This window comes from Cimex lectularius, unplaced genomic scaffold (assembly GCF_000648675.2).
Source record: "Cimex lectularius strain Harlan isolate CLEC.00 unplaced genomic scaffold, Clec_2.1 scaffold142, whole genome shotgun sequence".
Classification (NCBI taxonomy): domain Eukaryota; kingdom Metazoa; phylum Arthropoda; class Insecta; order Hemiptera; family Cimicidae; genus Cimex; species Cimex lectularius.
Genome location: NW_019392729.1, coordinates 898,920 through 916,481, shown reverse-complemented (window position 1 = coordinate 916,481; position 17,562 = coordinate 898,920). Strand labels below are relative to the sequence as shown.

The window sequence follows — 17,562 nt, the reverse complement described above, 5'->3', positions numbered from 1 at the left end:
CCTTTTTTGTTTTAAATCAAGCTTTTAATGGAGTGTAGCAATCTCATACTTCACAATTACTTTACTGACCGGTTTATCCGAGACATCGAAGCCAACTCCCTCTTTGCATTTTTCCCTATCCACGCAGGTGTTACTTAGGTTCTGGCCCTCACTCTAGCTTTACACAGATGACATTCCATCACATCCTCAAACTACCACACTCATATCTGCAGACTATACAGCAATCGTTTAGTAACTCCGATCGTATCATTTCCACTCAAACCCTCCAATACCTTACACTACTAGAGTTTTGGGGTGTAGGTAAGGCTAAAATTAACACAGACAAATCCACTCACATTACCTTAACACTTCTTAAGAGGATCTCCCTGTCAGTCTACTTAAATAATATTCCCCTAAGTGCGGTATCTCGGGCAAACTCTTGACGTGGATTTCGCAAGCATGACTGTACAACGACAAGAACTTATGACACGAAACTCTTCCGCTTCTTGACAAGTGAACGGGCTTACGTTTCAAAAATAAAAGGCTGCTTTACAACACCATAGGTAAGACGATATGGACATACGGACTGGATGTGGGGTTCAGCCAAACATTCCAACATCCGCTGCATTCAGGCCAATTCCTAATCGTACTAAACATCCTTGATGCTCCATTTTATGCATCAAACAAAACTACATCAGCACTTCCAAAAACTCGTACCCACAAATTCTTACAGAACTCCTCACTTACTGAAAAGACGATGGTCGTGAGATCTATGCAATGATCAAAAGTGATAATAAATAACACAGGTATTAATTAAATAGTCAACATTTTAGCATCATTGTAGAACTACCAGTGGGTGTTGAGGTACGAGTGGTTTGAGGTCTATACGTGTACTCCTCTGCAAAGCATTAATGATTTATCCTATTTCCAATGTCTTGCGAAATAACAATTTTTATGGGCTTCACCTGACCGGGTGGTTGTTCAAGCTTAGAGGTAAATTATTCACTCGCTCAAATTAGGCTACTGGGATAAGATTCGAAGAGGGCATATAGATATTTTCTAGTAATTCCCGTTCAATGTTATCTCGTAATTATTAGGAAATCGTCAGATGCGGCCCTGAAGATGATCTGAATAAAGATCGAAACGTTGGCACGATAAAGAAAATGTTTTTTTTAAACCTACGTCACACCAGACCGCATCTCACGATGTCCGAATAATCATCGCCTAACGGTCACTAATCACCACACGTTATCTCTTCATTTTAAAAACGAATAGCTACAGAAATTGTATGGCTAGAATTCTAACTGATTGATTCAGTATGCCGTACAGACTTGGAAATATATATATGAACCGATTGTTTTTTAATTGAAAGGTTGCTTCTGAAAAACCTTGTACTTTTTTTTTATCAAAAACAGATACAACCAATTGTTCATGAATGGATATATTTTGAAGCAAAGTTGCTTCGTTTTTAGCATACAAAAATTTTTATAATAATTCATGGGAGCATGAGAAGAGGATGTTTCGAAATTTATACTTTAAAAAAATTGGTTTTTTCTACTCAACATAAAAAAGAAACCTACTAGAGTTTTGAATTATATTTCTTCCACGTTTACAATTATACACCCATACATCTAAAAACAATAGTTTTTATTGTGAATACGCTTTAAAATTATTTATTTGATTAAGGAATACTCATGTTTGTATAAGATCAAATCTGTATATGTATGGTCGTATTCCACATATACAGAATGTATAATGAATATTATCACTTCTATTAATCCACCAATTCTAGATTTCTACTCTCACGATCACGCCAACAAATACATTTACTCTCAACACATGCTAGGTACTCAAGTCAAAAAGTACTATGTACAATGTGTAGAGATTAGTGACCGTTAATCGATAGTTATTCAGATATCGTGAGATGCTTTCACACCCGACCGCATCTCACGATATCTGAATAACTATGTACAATAAAACAACATGGATCCTCCAAAAATCCGAACAGCGGAGGCCAATCATTTATTTAGTCTTTACTTTTAATACATTTATAATTGTTACTTATGTTTAGTTCTGAAATGTTACCGATCATTTTCTCATACTGCCCTAGCTTGATTGATCTGACGCGTTTCAGCATTTCGCCATCTTCATTATGCCATTTACATTCAGGTAATACGGTCAGAAATGACGGTTTTCTGTGCCTATGGTTGATTAGGTTTGGGTTTAGTATTGTTACTTTTTATTTAATTAAACTGCTATCAATTAATATTTATGATTTTGTATTGTTTTAATGTGTCCTTATTTCCATGTTTTCGAGGATGTGCATTTTTGTCGTTATTGTACTACGTCGTTTTAGTAGTTTCATTCTTCTCTGTATTGTTCTGATTTCGTGGTTTTTCTTTGAAGAGAGTTACCTGACTTGATTTTCCGTTATTATCTTTGTATGATGTTGTTTGTATCCGTGTTTCATTTGTTGTCCTGTCTGCCCGATGTATTTTTCTATGCATTTGCATGTTTGGCGTACATCTGCGTATTGTTGTCTAAGGGATTGGTTTTTATGTGATTCATCTAAACAGTTTGCAAATGTCCTGCCGGTTGTGAATGCTGTTTTAATTATTTATTTGGTAAATAGATTTGTTAGTTAGTAAGTTTCTTTCCTCATGTATGTGAATGTGTTATATTTCTTATCTGCTTTTGATGTGTCGTTTTGCTTATTATTTTGCGTGAACGTTATTGCGTGGAATGATTTTCATTGGTTTAGTTTTATTTTTATTTTTCTATGATCTAAAATTCAGTGACTCAATACAACATCCAATTAACCAACACAGTACAAAACCTCACCTAAATAATTATAGACGCATAAAAAAGGCCTTTTACCCAACCGCAGGACCGCAAGAAGTACACACAAGTCACAAACGCAATAGAAAAAACAATCACACAATTACGTACACACAAAATGAGGAAACAACTACAAAAAACTCGTCAAAAACTGAAACACAAACAAAGGAGTTTATAACTTAACTTGTCTTTATTTTACCAATGTTCTTTATAGGCAGATCTTTCATCCATTTTCATATATGCTTGAAAAATAACCACGCATTTTTATTCAATAAAATAGAAATTTTAAAAGATTTGTTAGTTACAAGATTTTAAAGATTTGTTAGTTACAAATCCGGTTACCGCGGTAGCCGAGTGGTTAAGGCGTCAGACTCTCGGCTAGTAGGTCGTGGGTTCGATCCCCACCGTCGCCTCTGGACTTTTTTTCTGACGCCTAAGGGGACAGGTGGCCGCAATTGAACGAAATTGACACGGCACTCATCAATGGAAGGGGCGGGATCAGATCTCAGTGATCCTGAATTTGGTCCCAACTAACTTCAAACGTGAGTTTTTTTTATGGAAGGCCCCAAAAATGGAGCCAGGGATATGTACAATAACCTGCAGTGCTCAGGGGGAACTCTACCAGTTCTTGGTATCCTTTTAAGGAAAAAAAGACACACATCAAATACAAGCAGCAAATATCAGTCAAGCAAAACTACAACACACAAAAAAAAAAAACGATAGGATTGGGAAGACCTACTTAAGAAAAAAATAAAAACTCTAACTCGCAAATTTACAGGCCATGGTCCAATTGAATATCATCTTAAAAAAATAGAACTATCCATAGATGATCAATGTCTAGATGATGATTATGTCTAGAAGAGAACGAGAAAACTGAACACATCCTACATATCAACTACCCGCAATAGCGAGTAAAAAATATCGCACCTGGGAAAACTGTTCCTGACCTATGCACCTCTTGATACCTTGAAAATAATTATTTACTTTACAAAATAAACGAGCATCTTCAAGGAAATCCATTAGCAGATATCGGCACAATTACAAAATTGTAGGTTCTAAAATAACAAATCCATACTCCATTTGTAAAAGAAAAAATCGTCATACCAAACTCAAGTTAAAAATCATATAGTTAGGTTATGGGGAAAACGCTAGAAGTTTTACATATTTTATTGATTACTGCGTGTTTAATTATTAATTAAAATTTTAACTTAAAAATGGGGAAAAACTTTTAAAATAAAATTTTTCGTTAAAAGTACAAACTCAGTTGTCTGCGAGTTATCAACTTCGTTATTCTTTGATAGGAATATATTTTTGTAATTTTATAAAGTTCTTTCGTTTTCGTTTTGGCTTTCTCTGACTTAAAGTTTTAAATGTAAAACAAGATGAAAACATTAAGTATTCTTCCGAATTTAGACGACATCTCTGACCCAGGCGGGATTCCGGGCGGCGTTTTGCTAACTCGAGGAAATTTACGTCTGTTCAGAACCAGTTTGACAATCATTAGCTCATTTTACCCAACCGAAATACAGCTAACGACATCAAAACGGGGCTTGTTTCAGATTTAATTTCTCGTTATACAAATCACTCCCGGCAAACTTTTCGGAAATTATTATGCAGATTCTCTCTGGGTTTAACTCTCTGCTCGGAAAATCATTTCCGCAGAGATCATCGCGAAATTGAAATTGCCCTTTAAGGGAGACCAAAAAGTGTAAATTGGAAACAATTTTCAAGTGGTGACGACATAAAGTAGCTTCCGACATAAATTATGTAAATCAATTGTACCTCTTTTAAATTTGTTATTTTGAAAATTTATGAAATTTACATACAAGCGGTCATGACAAAAAAAAATATCCACCGAAAAAAAAAAAATCATTTCATTGTAGAAAACTCAAACATACTAGTAAAGGTTTATAGAAATACCATGTGATGAGAGGTGGCTGAAATTGTCATTGTTCACTAGTATGCTCTTTGGTTTGCTCTGGTTCGACGAGCTGCTGATTTTTCTCTGCCTTTCATCATTGCCGTCAATGGTCGGAGACGAGGCGATGCTCACCTTCCTCTTAGGTTCATCCTGTTCGAAACCGGGGTTCAGCTCCCCTTTCTTTTCGTGCAAATCTTCAGCGCAGTGCTCACCCGTCATCACCTGGAAAGAACAAAAAAGTCTTTATTTAATAAATCCATTAAATTTAGTGGTCTATTGACCAAATTACTTCTTTCAATTAATTAATCTTTTTATGTAAGGTTTTGATTGAAATGAAAAAGTTAGGGTCACGAGCGGGATTCGAACCCACGACCTTCGGCTAAATACGCCGCTGCTCAGCTATAGTGACTTCGATCCTCTCTTGAGTCTTTATTTAAATCAAAACGACATTTTATGGGGTTATTGTTGTCCGGAGGTATCGTCCTCGTGGATGCGAAACGGTTCTGTTTTCTGTATAATATTTTATTAATAATAATAATCTATATATGTAGGGAATTAAAGGTCTCCCACAAATAAAAAGATAAAGATTTAAAGTTTATTGGTAAAGAACACATAAACAAAAGTAAAAGGATAACTAGTTAACATTAAAATACATTAGCGTAAAAAGAAACGTGTTCGTAGGACCGCGTGGTGGTAACAACTCAAACTGTCAGCTGGGGTCCAGATAGAGGGGAGAGACAGAGTTCCCGCCATGTAGGGCCTCCGTTGACGTAGTGGCGGTGAACATCCTACATATATGTTTAGCAGTCATAATTTACCGTATTAATTACTTTAATTAATTAACCTTTTTTTATCTAAGGTCTTCGTATAGATGAAAAAGTTGGCATCACGAGCGGAATTCGAACCCACGGAGGGGTTGATCTAAGTGGATCGAAGTCATGGTTGGTCAAGTTGTTAGAGTAGCGGTGTGTTGAGCGGAAAGTCGTGGGTTCAACTCCCCCTCGTAACACTAACTTTTCATCTCAACCAAGACTTTAGATAAAAATATATAGCTGTTATTAATTAAATTAATAATGTGTAGTGATTAGTGACCGTTAATCGATTTCTAAATAAATATCGATTAACGGTCACTAATCACCACACATTTCAGAAAAACATTTTCTTTATCGTGCCAACGTTTCGATCTTTATTGAGATCATCTTCAGGGCCTACAAACATTTTTTACATATTACAATTACATTTCGGTGTAATTGTGCCATTCTTGCGTGTCGTGTCGAGAGTGCCAGTGAGATTTTGCTGTTTTATGTTTATATACGTTGGATTTTGAAGGGGTGGGGAAGGATGTTGGTATAGAAAGACATTTTTGTATAAGGCGTCGGCTTCTTTGAGGTGGAAAGAGCCGACGAAGGGAAAAAATGGGTTGGTAATGGTTCGGCCAGATTATCCTTTCAGGATTATATAGAAAGGGATAAATAGGAAAAGGAAAGCTAAATTGTTGGGAAATTAGACTATGTGAAAAATATTTGATGTGTGGAATGTAATGTGATGATATAGGTATGTTATCTGTATTGAATTTGATTAATGATATTGGCGTAGCTGCGACTGAGTGTACATGTATCTGTTCTGTAATTGATGCTGTGTTTATCTCTGTTGATATAAACCATTTGTTAGAAATTACGTTTGTGTTTGTTTTGTTCCGTGTGTAATACTTTTGGATTTTACAAAATACTTTGATCGAATATATAAAAAATATATTTTGCATTGTATAAATTCACTTTTCCACATCCAAAATGTAATTGTTATATGTAAACAATTTTTTAAATTCACTAATTTCGTGGTCCGCTTGACCAATTAATCCCGAATCCCGCTCGTGCCATTAACTTTTTTTCATCTCAACTAAAAACCTTAATTAATTGTAATATGTACACAATGTTTGTAAATCCCAGGCCCTGAAGATGATCTCAACAATGATCGAAACGATGGCACGATAAAGAAAATGTTTTTCTGAAACCGACATCACACCAGACCGCATCTCACGATTTCTAAATACATAAATTAATTATATTATTAAAACTTGTTTAATGTCCACTTTGAAGTTAGCGATGCATGAAATATTCTATATAAATGTTACATAAACTTCAGATATGAGCTTTTGAAACTAGTAAACACTTTTATTCTAACTGATTTTGTATTTTGTTGGTTTAAAGTTAGAACAAAACAATCTCATAGGGGGTTTAGTTCTCTTTACATTGGTGTAATAAAATTAGCAGTAGGATTAACATTTTACGAGATATGGGAGACTTTATGGAATAAAGTTGTGAAAGGTTGAAGTAAGCGAAAAGAAAGTAAGTTTCAAATAAAATTGAGAAGCAGGCTTGTGACAACAGGGGCTTTTTAGTCAAAATTGACATGTAGGATAACCCTCCGATTGACGTCATTTCACGTGACACCCTGTATATTTCTTTAAACAGTGTATGAAAAAATTTATATAAAGAATTATATAAAGAAATTATACCTGTTGCAAAATGGAGGCAAAAGCTATAAAATGAAGCAATGTCAGGCTTGGGTTCTTGAAATAGGTAGATATTTTGAACACTAATTTAATTTTTTTGAAGCTTATCGTTCTGTCAGTATATACAGAATAGAGAATTAACATTTCTTTAGAGGCGAAGAAAATGAGATTTCGGGTTCTATCGTGGGTCGGGTTCCCTGTCTCAGAGGTTGTTAGGTGCCGGTAGAGGCGGAAATTTCGTTTATCTTTTTACACGAGTTTTATCAAGCTCGGGACGATGTTGAACACAAACCGATATAAAATTTTATGTAATAAATAATATATTTTTATTTAATAAAAAATAAAGTGGTCAAAATTAAAAAAAAATATTAAGGAAAATCAATATTAAAAGTTCCAATGGCTAAACAAAATTTAATATTGTTCAAAATGAATTGGGCCAAATGCAATATCACTACCTTTAAATTGTTAATAATGAATAATGTTTCTTCGTAAACCTTAATGAAATGCCGTGATTAATATTTCCTCAAAGAAAACATGTTTGACCTAAGTGATAATAATTAATCGCCTTTTTCGTTTTTTTCCGGTGAAAATCAAACGATTGAAACATTTTGGTCGGAAAATTAAACGAAAAGCTGAGCTTAACATGGCTGGAACAAGTGCGTCAACAATGAGTCTATTGTCATATGAAAAAACCGGATATTCATTCATTCAGATCTAGTTGGATTTGTCTCGGCATTGGTCTGATGTGGCATGTCTTTGGAGACATTTCACGGCTCTCTGATAAATAAAAGGATTTAAAAAAAAATGCACAATCGGTGCAATGTTACTCATACCGTCGTTAAAAGGACATCCAAGGCTATGTTAGAGGCTCTTCTTATTTTACTCCTATAAAAGAATGGTCATTAAGGGAAATTGCTTAAAAACGGACTAATAATCGACTTATAAACCTTAAAACGTTAATATTGAACTGAGTACACCAAATTGAAAGAGGTTTTACTTGTATATTGAAAAAAAAAAATTAAATAAATCATACTTAAAAATCAGTTTAAGTGTAAATTAATGTTTTTTTAAACATTATCAAAGTAATTTAAATACATGATTTATATAAATACTAGTAGTCTATATTTTTTCTCTATTTTCGACTCTACTTGACCAAAATCCGACGACGAAAAAGCCCAATTCTTGGCACGACACAGTGATTTTCACTGCCTCACATCTTTATTTTGTCTTATCAAAGCCTTCAGCAAAGTATCTGCCTTTAGCTTCGCCTACACACCACCATAAAACCCGTATATATTATCCACAATCGCCGATTTGGTTGCCCAACCCAGTCGATCATTAACCAAGCCGACTGTATTGTCGACAGTATTAAACTTAAATATTACAGTCCGGGCAGTTTTTCAACATGTCTTCTGTTTTGTCTTTCAGTCTTTCAACGTCTTTTGTTGGGCTTGTTATGGATGCTTATTGATACGTACTACCTTATCCACAAATTAACATTCACAAACCGATACTTCGATGTGACACAAGGCACTTCTTCTTCTACTTATCTCATTTTAGCTGATGCCTCTCAAGGAAAGAAGCTTGCTTACATTACTTCTTATTTACAGCTGATATCTATTTTGTTTTCCCAACACCTAAACATTCACAAAGATACAGCGATTCTCTGAACAAACTTGACCTCTGTTCATGCGAAACACAACCCTAAATCAGATGTATACTAAATCACATATATCCTAAAACTCTGCCTTCGGCGAAAGAGCTTCCTTTCCATTTTTCCAACCTAGTCCAGTGAACACCTCTTGCTTTTACTTCATCTATTTTCTTTTTCACGTTTCCTTAGTTTTCCCGTTCTTCCTTATTTTTACACTTTGGAGCCTTAGATCTACGGCGTTGTATGCGTGAAAGTCTATTTTTGAAACGTTTGATACTGATCCGAAGCATTCATAGGGGTAGCAGAGGATTTTGACAGGGTTTAGCACCCGGGCTTGCTTTTTAAACTTAAACGGTTCTTACCCACTCCTTATTACCTAATCCTGAAAACCGACACTGCTTCAGAGTTAGGTGCGGCAACGAGATGTCGGAAGAACCGATATAATTCGGCGTCTCAAAAGAGAGCATTCTTGAGCCTATCCATCATATCCTATACACACTATACCACTTCACGAACTACGCGGACAATGCCTAACTTGACAGCGGACTGACGTGGAATTCCCACACAATGCTTAAGAGTCAAAGACTTAACAGAAGACTTGAACAACTACGAAGACTTCTAGGACCGAATCCGTCAACACTAAATTTACCTTATTCAAGACTTTACGGCGACCACTTTAGGCCTACGGAGTGGAACTACAAGTTTTTGCCAAGCCATCTATACCAAGCGCATCAAGTTCCTTCCAATCAAAAGTCCTCATACATACCGTCAAAACTCCTTACGACGTCACTAACCTCACTGTCCATAACGACTTCAATATTCCTTTATTCATCCTTTCCAGATTCCAAAAATTTCACACCAACCTCTCGATCCTTCCTAACCCTTCTCTTCCAGCCCTCTCCACATATTCCCACCCGGGAACCCGCCACGAGGCCTTAATCGGCGATGGCCTCGGAGCTTCCTTGCCTCTATCCATCATACCGAGTGCCAGCATTAGCTGGTTTCTCATGGCATGTGTCCTCCATGTGCAGGGCTGGTATTAGTATATAAAATCTGTAGGGTACAAATAAAATAATAATAATAAAATGTAACTAATAAGCTGACCATTGACTGGTTGTGACCCAGCCGTTTCGGTGCAGAGCTGGCGCTAGGGTTAGTGGTATTAGTCTTGTGACGGTGTGAAATAAACATTTTGTGATGACATTTGTAATATATTCTAATATGTATAAGGTACAAAAAAAAAAAAATTATAAACCTACACAGGGGCATAAGATTCCATTTTATCTTCTGGGTTACATTAGACGTAGACTAACGCGTTTTTTTTAATTTGTTTTGGTAACTTTGTTTTAAACTGTTGATTTTATTTCGAAATGTTTGAATCCATTCCACTGGTGATACATCAACAGGCCTATTTAATGAACCAACTAACAATATTAATGTACAAATAATAATTTCAAGCTATCTACAAATTTATTGTAAATCTTAATGGCATATAGTTTATTCGTTATTAGTGTACTTACTATAAAAAAACCATTATTTAACAGTGAATATCATGACTCACATATTGTGTTATGAACGTAATGTGCAACCTTATGCTACACGTCTTTTATTTTGTGCATAAAGAAACTAACAAAACAGAAAAGAAGAACGGATACTTTTTCTTGTGGAAATCGTCTCGAATTCCTTGAGAAAGGAGAACAACGGGACGGGTAGTCTCGCGTACAATAGCTAATGATACAAGCTTTTAGAAAAGTTCATCCACTCGCAGTCCTTGTCGGCAAACTTCGAAATTGAGTATTAAAAGTTTCACCTTCAAGTCTAAATTAAATGCCCCGGTTTTAAACTAAATCAAATAAAATAGTATATAAAGTAAATTATTTTATTATATTTGTGTATTATATAAAATAAAATTTTAAATTTCATTCAACTTATATTCAAATGTGAAGTTACAAAAAGGTTAACACGAACATAAACTACATATGAATATCATAATGTCATTATTCGGAAATTTTTTGTCAGTCCTTCCATTAAATTGAGTTCATAAAGCGTAAAATCTTTCATTGCATAAAATAGTGAAACTAGACGACTAAAAAAGTTAAAAATCATGCTGATACTTTTGGGCCTAAGCCCGCGTTTGAGTCTGGCATGTAGAGAATGGTTGTTCGATATGTTCCCTAATAAAAGGGTGCAACTTGGCTCCTTATAGAAAGCGCGCACTTTTTTTTTATTTTTCTTTCTTACGAGGGTTCGCAACAACAGAGGTCATATAAACCCTCAGGGTGCCGGGTTTTTGAAAAAAGCCCATTTGTACGTATGTCGGGTTCGAATGCAGGGCCGCTGGATTCGAACCCGGGACCTTTACCTTACAGTGATGAGCGCCGAGTCAAAGACTAAACCTTGCGGCCACCGACGCCCCTCACGGATGACAATTGCTCTTGATTACTTGTTCCGATTTTTGGAGGATTCAGGGCTGTTTTACTGTATTTAATATTTAATTGATATGACATTTTTTCTGTTTGTTGACATAGAATGAATTTATTAGCATAAATGCATTGAGTGAGAAGGTCAATGGTGGAATTCGTAGTACCCTGAATGAACGGCATGTAAATCTTAAATTTATGTAAGAGTAAGTGAATTGGGATTGAGTCTGATTGCGTTTGGGGGCTGAAATGACCTAACCGTTGATTGATAGCCACTGGAGCACAACCGGGTGGATGATTGTCGAGGCCTGCCGGTAATTTATTGTAAATTACAAAAGGTGTAACTGCCAGTGGACTTCGAAAAACGATACACTCGACTCTTTTCACTCGTTAGAGTATGTACATGTGTGCACTTTGAACTTATATAAATAAGTAATTGGTAAAAGTTTAAAACAAGGGCAGAAGAAAGTGACCTAATCCAATCGTAATGAAAAATCACGCGAGTTAAATTATGTTAAAATTGGCATATTTTCATTAAATATTCCATTTGGAAAACGAATAACTTATATTTCAATTTTTTCTTTTCTACTGAGCTAGCAGAAAGGGGAATAATTTTTTTTTCTAACATCAAAAAGAACGAAGTGGCTTTATGTAAAAAGAAGGAAGCATTCTCATAGCTTTTTATTTGTTTTCTTTGAAGTTAAGTATAAAAGCAAATTTAACAGAACACTTTTTTTTTCGAGAGCTGACCAAATAATGCCGTCCTGTTACACTTTTCAGAAATAAAACCATTTACTCAAAAAAGGAAAGATGAGACAGAATGTATGTTTAAAACACCATTTGACAGTACATTTTTTATAGTGGTTATTTTATTAATTTATTATTACAAAGTATTGATCATTTTTGTACATAAAAGAAATTATAAATCAATCAGGTTTAATTAAGATGTTAACTTTGAATCTCAACCTTCTGTTAACTATAATTTTTGTCAGATATTATTAAAATTTTAGCTTAAGCTACATTTTGGACCAAATAAATAAATTACAAGTCGGTTAAAACAACGCTCTTTGAAAAAAATCAATCGGGTTGAAAGCAATTTTGATGTGAAAATTTACCCTTTATCGATAAACTGGTGATAATGCAAGATCATTATCAATCACTCGCGATCCTTATTTGTTTTTATAACATGGCCAATCTATGATTAATCATCTGTTTTTATTGATAAGTTAAGGCAATATTTCATTATGTCATCGTCTATAAAATGTTTTAACTTTAACGATAAATTTTCAGAATTTTCACTTTTACTGTTGATGGATTATGTAGTTTAAATAATTACACTAAGAGTAAAAGATGGTAATTTTGTTTTTTGAATACAACGGGCTTGAAGTATCACATCGCAGGAGTGTAACAGTTTCTGTAGAGTCACCTACGAAAAATAAGCTCGTCAAGACACTTAACCGTTTGCGGGTCATTCGATGGAATGACAGTTTCATTCTTACGAAACCTGTCTTAATAGAGAATTCACTTTAAACCCCATCAAATGCACCATCATTCTTCAGGTGAAGTCCGCCCTTAGTAGTGATTAATGGGGCTTCATTTGAATTCTCCGTAATCGATGTTCATCTATTTAATTGTACAGAGTCGACTTTTCTTTTTTCGCTTAACTTCAAAGAAATGGATCGTTATCTACGCAATTTGAAACCCGACAGACGTAAATGGGTCTATTAACTTTCCGATGTATCGAGTTGTTAAAAGGGTTTTATCGAATAAGAAACTGGTCTTTTTATGATACGCGTTATTTACAGCCTTACACCCAACTATTTAGCTTTAAGTTGCTCGCCTCCCAGAGATATACCTTTTTCAGGTTTAATACAAAATGCGTGACTATTATCTATTGAGGTTTTCAATTCTACCAACATCAATATCATATTTTTTAAATAATAATACTCTACTTTTTTTTACTAGGGTTCGCAACAGCAGAGGTTATATCAACCCTAGAGGTGCCGGTGTTTTTGAAAAAAAGCCCGTTTGTAAGTATGCAGGGCCGCTGGATTCGAACCCGGGACCTTTACCTTACAGTGATGAGCGCAGTGTCAACGCCTAAACCGTTGCGGCCACCGACGCCTTGTATACTCTACTATTCTACCACTTTGTACGCTACGTTGTTGAACAATATGCTGCAGCATGGAATTTTCTTTATTAACAGAAAGTTTTCGACATGACGAGGAGTGTTTAGTGTTACTTACATTTGTATATCTTATAAAAAATCTTGTTGTTTACGTTGTTTTACAATATTAATACATATCATATTAGTCAAATTAACTGAACATACCATGGACTTTCCAACAATGTGTAACATTTTATTCTTTGTCTGTCAAGGTATCAATCGGATCAATTATGGCCTCATTCCTTTTTGATTATATTTATGGATTTCTTTTTTATAAATGTCTACAATATTACCACATTGTGAACACATTTTTTTCATCTTTTTACAAATTTACATTATTATTATATTTTTCAATTAATTATTCTTTTTATGTAAGGTCTTGGTTGCGATAAAACATTCAGTGACACGAGCGGGATTCGAACCCACGACCTTTGGCTAAATACGCCGCTGCTCTACCACTTGAGCTATCGTGATTTCGATCCCCTCGGATACCAACTCTCCATCTCAACCTACAACCGTAGGAAAAATTATTATTATAGATATTTATCCAAAAATATTCTTTACTAATAGCTTTGTCAAAGGCCTGGTCTGTTTGACTTTAGTAAACTAAACATAGATGGTCTAAATCTATCTTATCTTCATTGGCTGATCTGTAGTGCTATGCCTAAGTGCGGTTGTTTGGCTGCGGGACAAAAAGAGTTTGTGCTCTTTATGCAATTCAAGCAGTCCGGAAAATGTATCCCATTTTATGGCAGAGTGCACTGTCCATGGGATAAGCGGTTTTTGCATTTTGGATCTTTTCGGCTAACAAGGGTACTACTTGAGTTTCAGTTAAGGGAAACGTTAGCCCCCCCTTATAAGATATGCCCGACATGCTTGGACGTACAGGTACGAACTGGTTAAGAAATTTAATTTTTGAAAAACAAAACTTCCAAGTAACATTACATCCTATCATTATTTATTTCGTATTAAATATTATTTCTTTTTTTTTTTAATTTTATTGTTTGGTAAACCACTTCCAGCAGGTGGAATAAAATCCATGCTGTAGAACACTTAGTAAAGTTTTTTTGTCAATTTTTGTCATATCATGTTATAACTTAATTGAAAAAATAAAGTGCATTCTTTTCTATTCTATAAAGATTTATGTATACTCTTTTTACTTTGTTAAAACTTATATTGTTTTGTTACTATTCATGTATTGTGAAAGATCTATGCCATTATTATTATTTTTTATGCTCTTATGAATAATAATGACACAGGTATTTCACAGCACATAAATAGTAACAAATCTATGTACCGAGTGCATCAACTTCTATAGTCCACTCATTTAATTCGAAAACGATTACCGTTAGAAAAAAATGGTCTTATACGAACCCCAAGTAAATTTTGGCTAGGAATCGCGGGATGGTAACAGATTTAACGTAACTTTCACACATAGCTGGGAAATGATTTTAACTTCGTTATTTTCAGCATGAATCCCAAATTTTTATTGCACAGTTCAATTCTAGAGCTGATTTTATGTCACTTTTACTTAAAGAAGAATTTTGATAGGATCCACCATTTCTGAGTTATGACCGACGGAAAACGCGTGAGGGAGGTATGCTTATGCGGCCCTGCCCGTTTATTTCGAAAACGCTTAACCCTAGTAAAAAATGGTCTTATACAAACCCGAAGTTAATTTTGGCTAGGAATTGCGTGGTTGTAACTGATTAACTGCATATCTAATTATTAACTTTCTTATCTAGCTGGGAAATTACACTAACATCGTTATTTTAAATAAGAATCCCAAATTTTTATTGTAAATTTCGATTCTAGAGCTTATTTTATTACACTTTTACTGGGAGGAAAATTTGAATGGGATCGACGATTTGTGAGTGATGCCTGACGGAAGACGTGAGGCGAGTTTTGTAACAAGCAGATGACCTCCTCCGTTTAAATTTGAAATGCAAGGGTTTGGCAGTGTGCCTTTTTGGGCAGCGAGCGTTTTTGAGCATTTATTATATAATATATACATAAATTTTTATAAATGGTCAAATCTGCAACAATACATAATAAGAGCTGAGGGTCAAATTAAAAATAAAATGAACTCGATGATGATACAAAAATTCTGTTTTTTGTAAAAAGTGGTTGTTTTTTTTTCAAAAATTAATATAAACTAAAGGTAAAAGCAACTCCATGATACCCTATTTTGAGACGATTCCTATCCTAAATTAGCTTGATATAAGTGGGAAGTTTATGGGCCGACAAACAGCTGAGGTCATCGCCGGCCCTCTGCGTGTTTTTCTTTTTTTTCTTTTCTTTCGCGTATAGTTTGTTTTAAACTGCAGCCATTTGAGCGTCCCGATCTGGTTACTGACTCTCTGATTTCAAATATATACTACGTTGATACCATAGAATGCTAGTCTCTCATTTGTACCTCAGCTTGTCATACACAGAATAGAAACAAAACATACATTTACATCACCACAAACATAGATCTCTGGTCACATTCACTCCCCCAGAGTATTCGATATTCCTCGGGGCGGGGTTATAAACAACCCGTTCCTTTCACGCTAATAAATTCATACACTCACCCCAGAGTACTTGATATTCCTCAGGGCGGGGTTAAATCACTCCTTCCTTTCATGCTAATAAATTACATTCATTCCAATGAATTAACATAAAATCAAACACAGACACAAACACAAACACAAAACACGAAACTTAAACAACACAAAATTTAAAGATCCCTTTAGCCATGAGGTACCGAAACAAGTGCCCCAAGCCTACTCACAGGTCCGATGATATGCCAAAATATTGTCTATATACATCAAGCCTTCTACAATTGAAGAGGAGCTCGACCATTATTCTATCCTTAAGCGGCCCATAGACGGTCAATATTATTGTACAATATAGATTGCATAATAATTTGACGGTTGCCCCTTAACGTTCAATAATATTTCACAAAATTTTGTTTGTGCAATGAACTTGAATAGTTTGAAGACGATATTGAAGTTTGAGCAATATTTTCCACTTGTTGATATTTCACAAACTGACTAATATTGCGCAATAATGCCAACAGACGGTGCAATATTTTCCAGGTTGTACAATATATTTTCAACTTTTCGTCAATCATGCAATGTATTGCACAAACTTTCAATATCGTCTACACACGATCAATTAAATTGCACAACCCAAAATATTGTGCAATAATATTGATCGTCTATGGGCCGCTTAACCTAACGGGCACCTACGCGGTCGCTTTCCTGTCAGAAGGTCCCCGTGCGTTATTCTTGCATGCCCTATTCGTAGTCTTGTCAGTATGGCCTTTTCCCTTTTCGAACCGTTCTCCGTGGACCAGGGACCGACTTCTTTCTTAACCTGCCACAGTTTGGCAGGGTTATTTCTTTTTCTTCGAGCGCAGCGGTTTTCCCATTCCCAATTAGCTTGATAATGCTAATTCTTTTCGAAATAAAAACAGTATTGTAGAGTATTGTTTATTGTTCAATATAATATATTTTGGTGGATTTGCATTTGTTAACATCCAAAAGTTCGACAAAAAACTTCTGTACTAGTTTGTAGCAATTATTCACAGGAAATATTTGGTTGGGTGAACAATCGGAATTAATTTTTGGTAATAAATTAGTAAAATGTATTATCAATAGTTAAATCGCATCCCTATTTAATATGATTAGAAGACGATGTCGTTAGTGACAGTTAGAGTTAGAGCCGGCGCGTGATAATAGCCGTGAGTGTCGTTGGGCAACTGTGGAAACAAAACAGTGACAGCTTGGCACCGTGACATAATAACATTTTCATTGCGGAACGTTAGACCTGCGATCTGCATTGACCGCAAATGTCATTGGCGCGTTGGTATTTCTTAACAGGGCCGATGTGACAATCCAACAAATCCGGCGGATTAGGCCCGTTATAAACAATAGCCTGTCAACCGGGGCAGGTGATAATCCGAAAGTTAAGAAAAAAGTGCGAGCTTAAATGTCAGCTTACGCCCTTACGGTGTACAATACCGTGAATTAATCACTCCGACATAGAAAACCTAAACAATGTTTTGAACAACGTTTATTTATTTTT

The 17,562-nt window shown here is 35.2% G+C and overlaps 1 protein-coding gene across 6 annotated transcripts in view; it reads right to left on the bottom strand.

The window, feature by feature from the left end:
- LOC106666941 (sodium/hydrogen exchanger 9B2) overlaps positions 1 to 17,562 on the bottom strand; it is a 174,588-nt gene that overhangs the window by 59,588 nt on the left and 97,438 nt on the right. For all 6 annotated transcript variants that reach the window (XM_024226775.1, XM_024226777.1, XM_024226772.1 and 3 more), the window contains one exon: positions 4,738 to 4,960. In XM_024226775.1, the coding sequence (XP_024082543.1) occupies positions 4,738 to 4,957 (220 nt within the window). In that variant the 5' untranslated portion in view covers positions 4,958 to 4,960. The remainder of the gene's footprint in view (positions 1 to 4,737; positions 4,961 to 17,562) is intronic.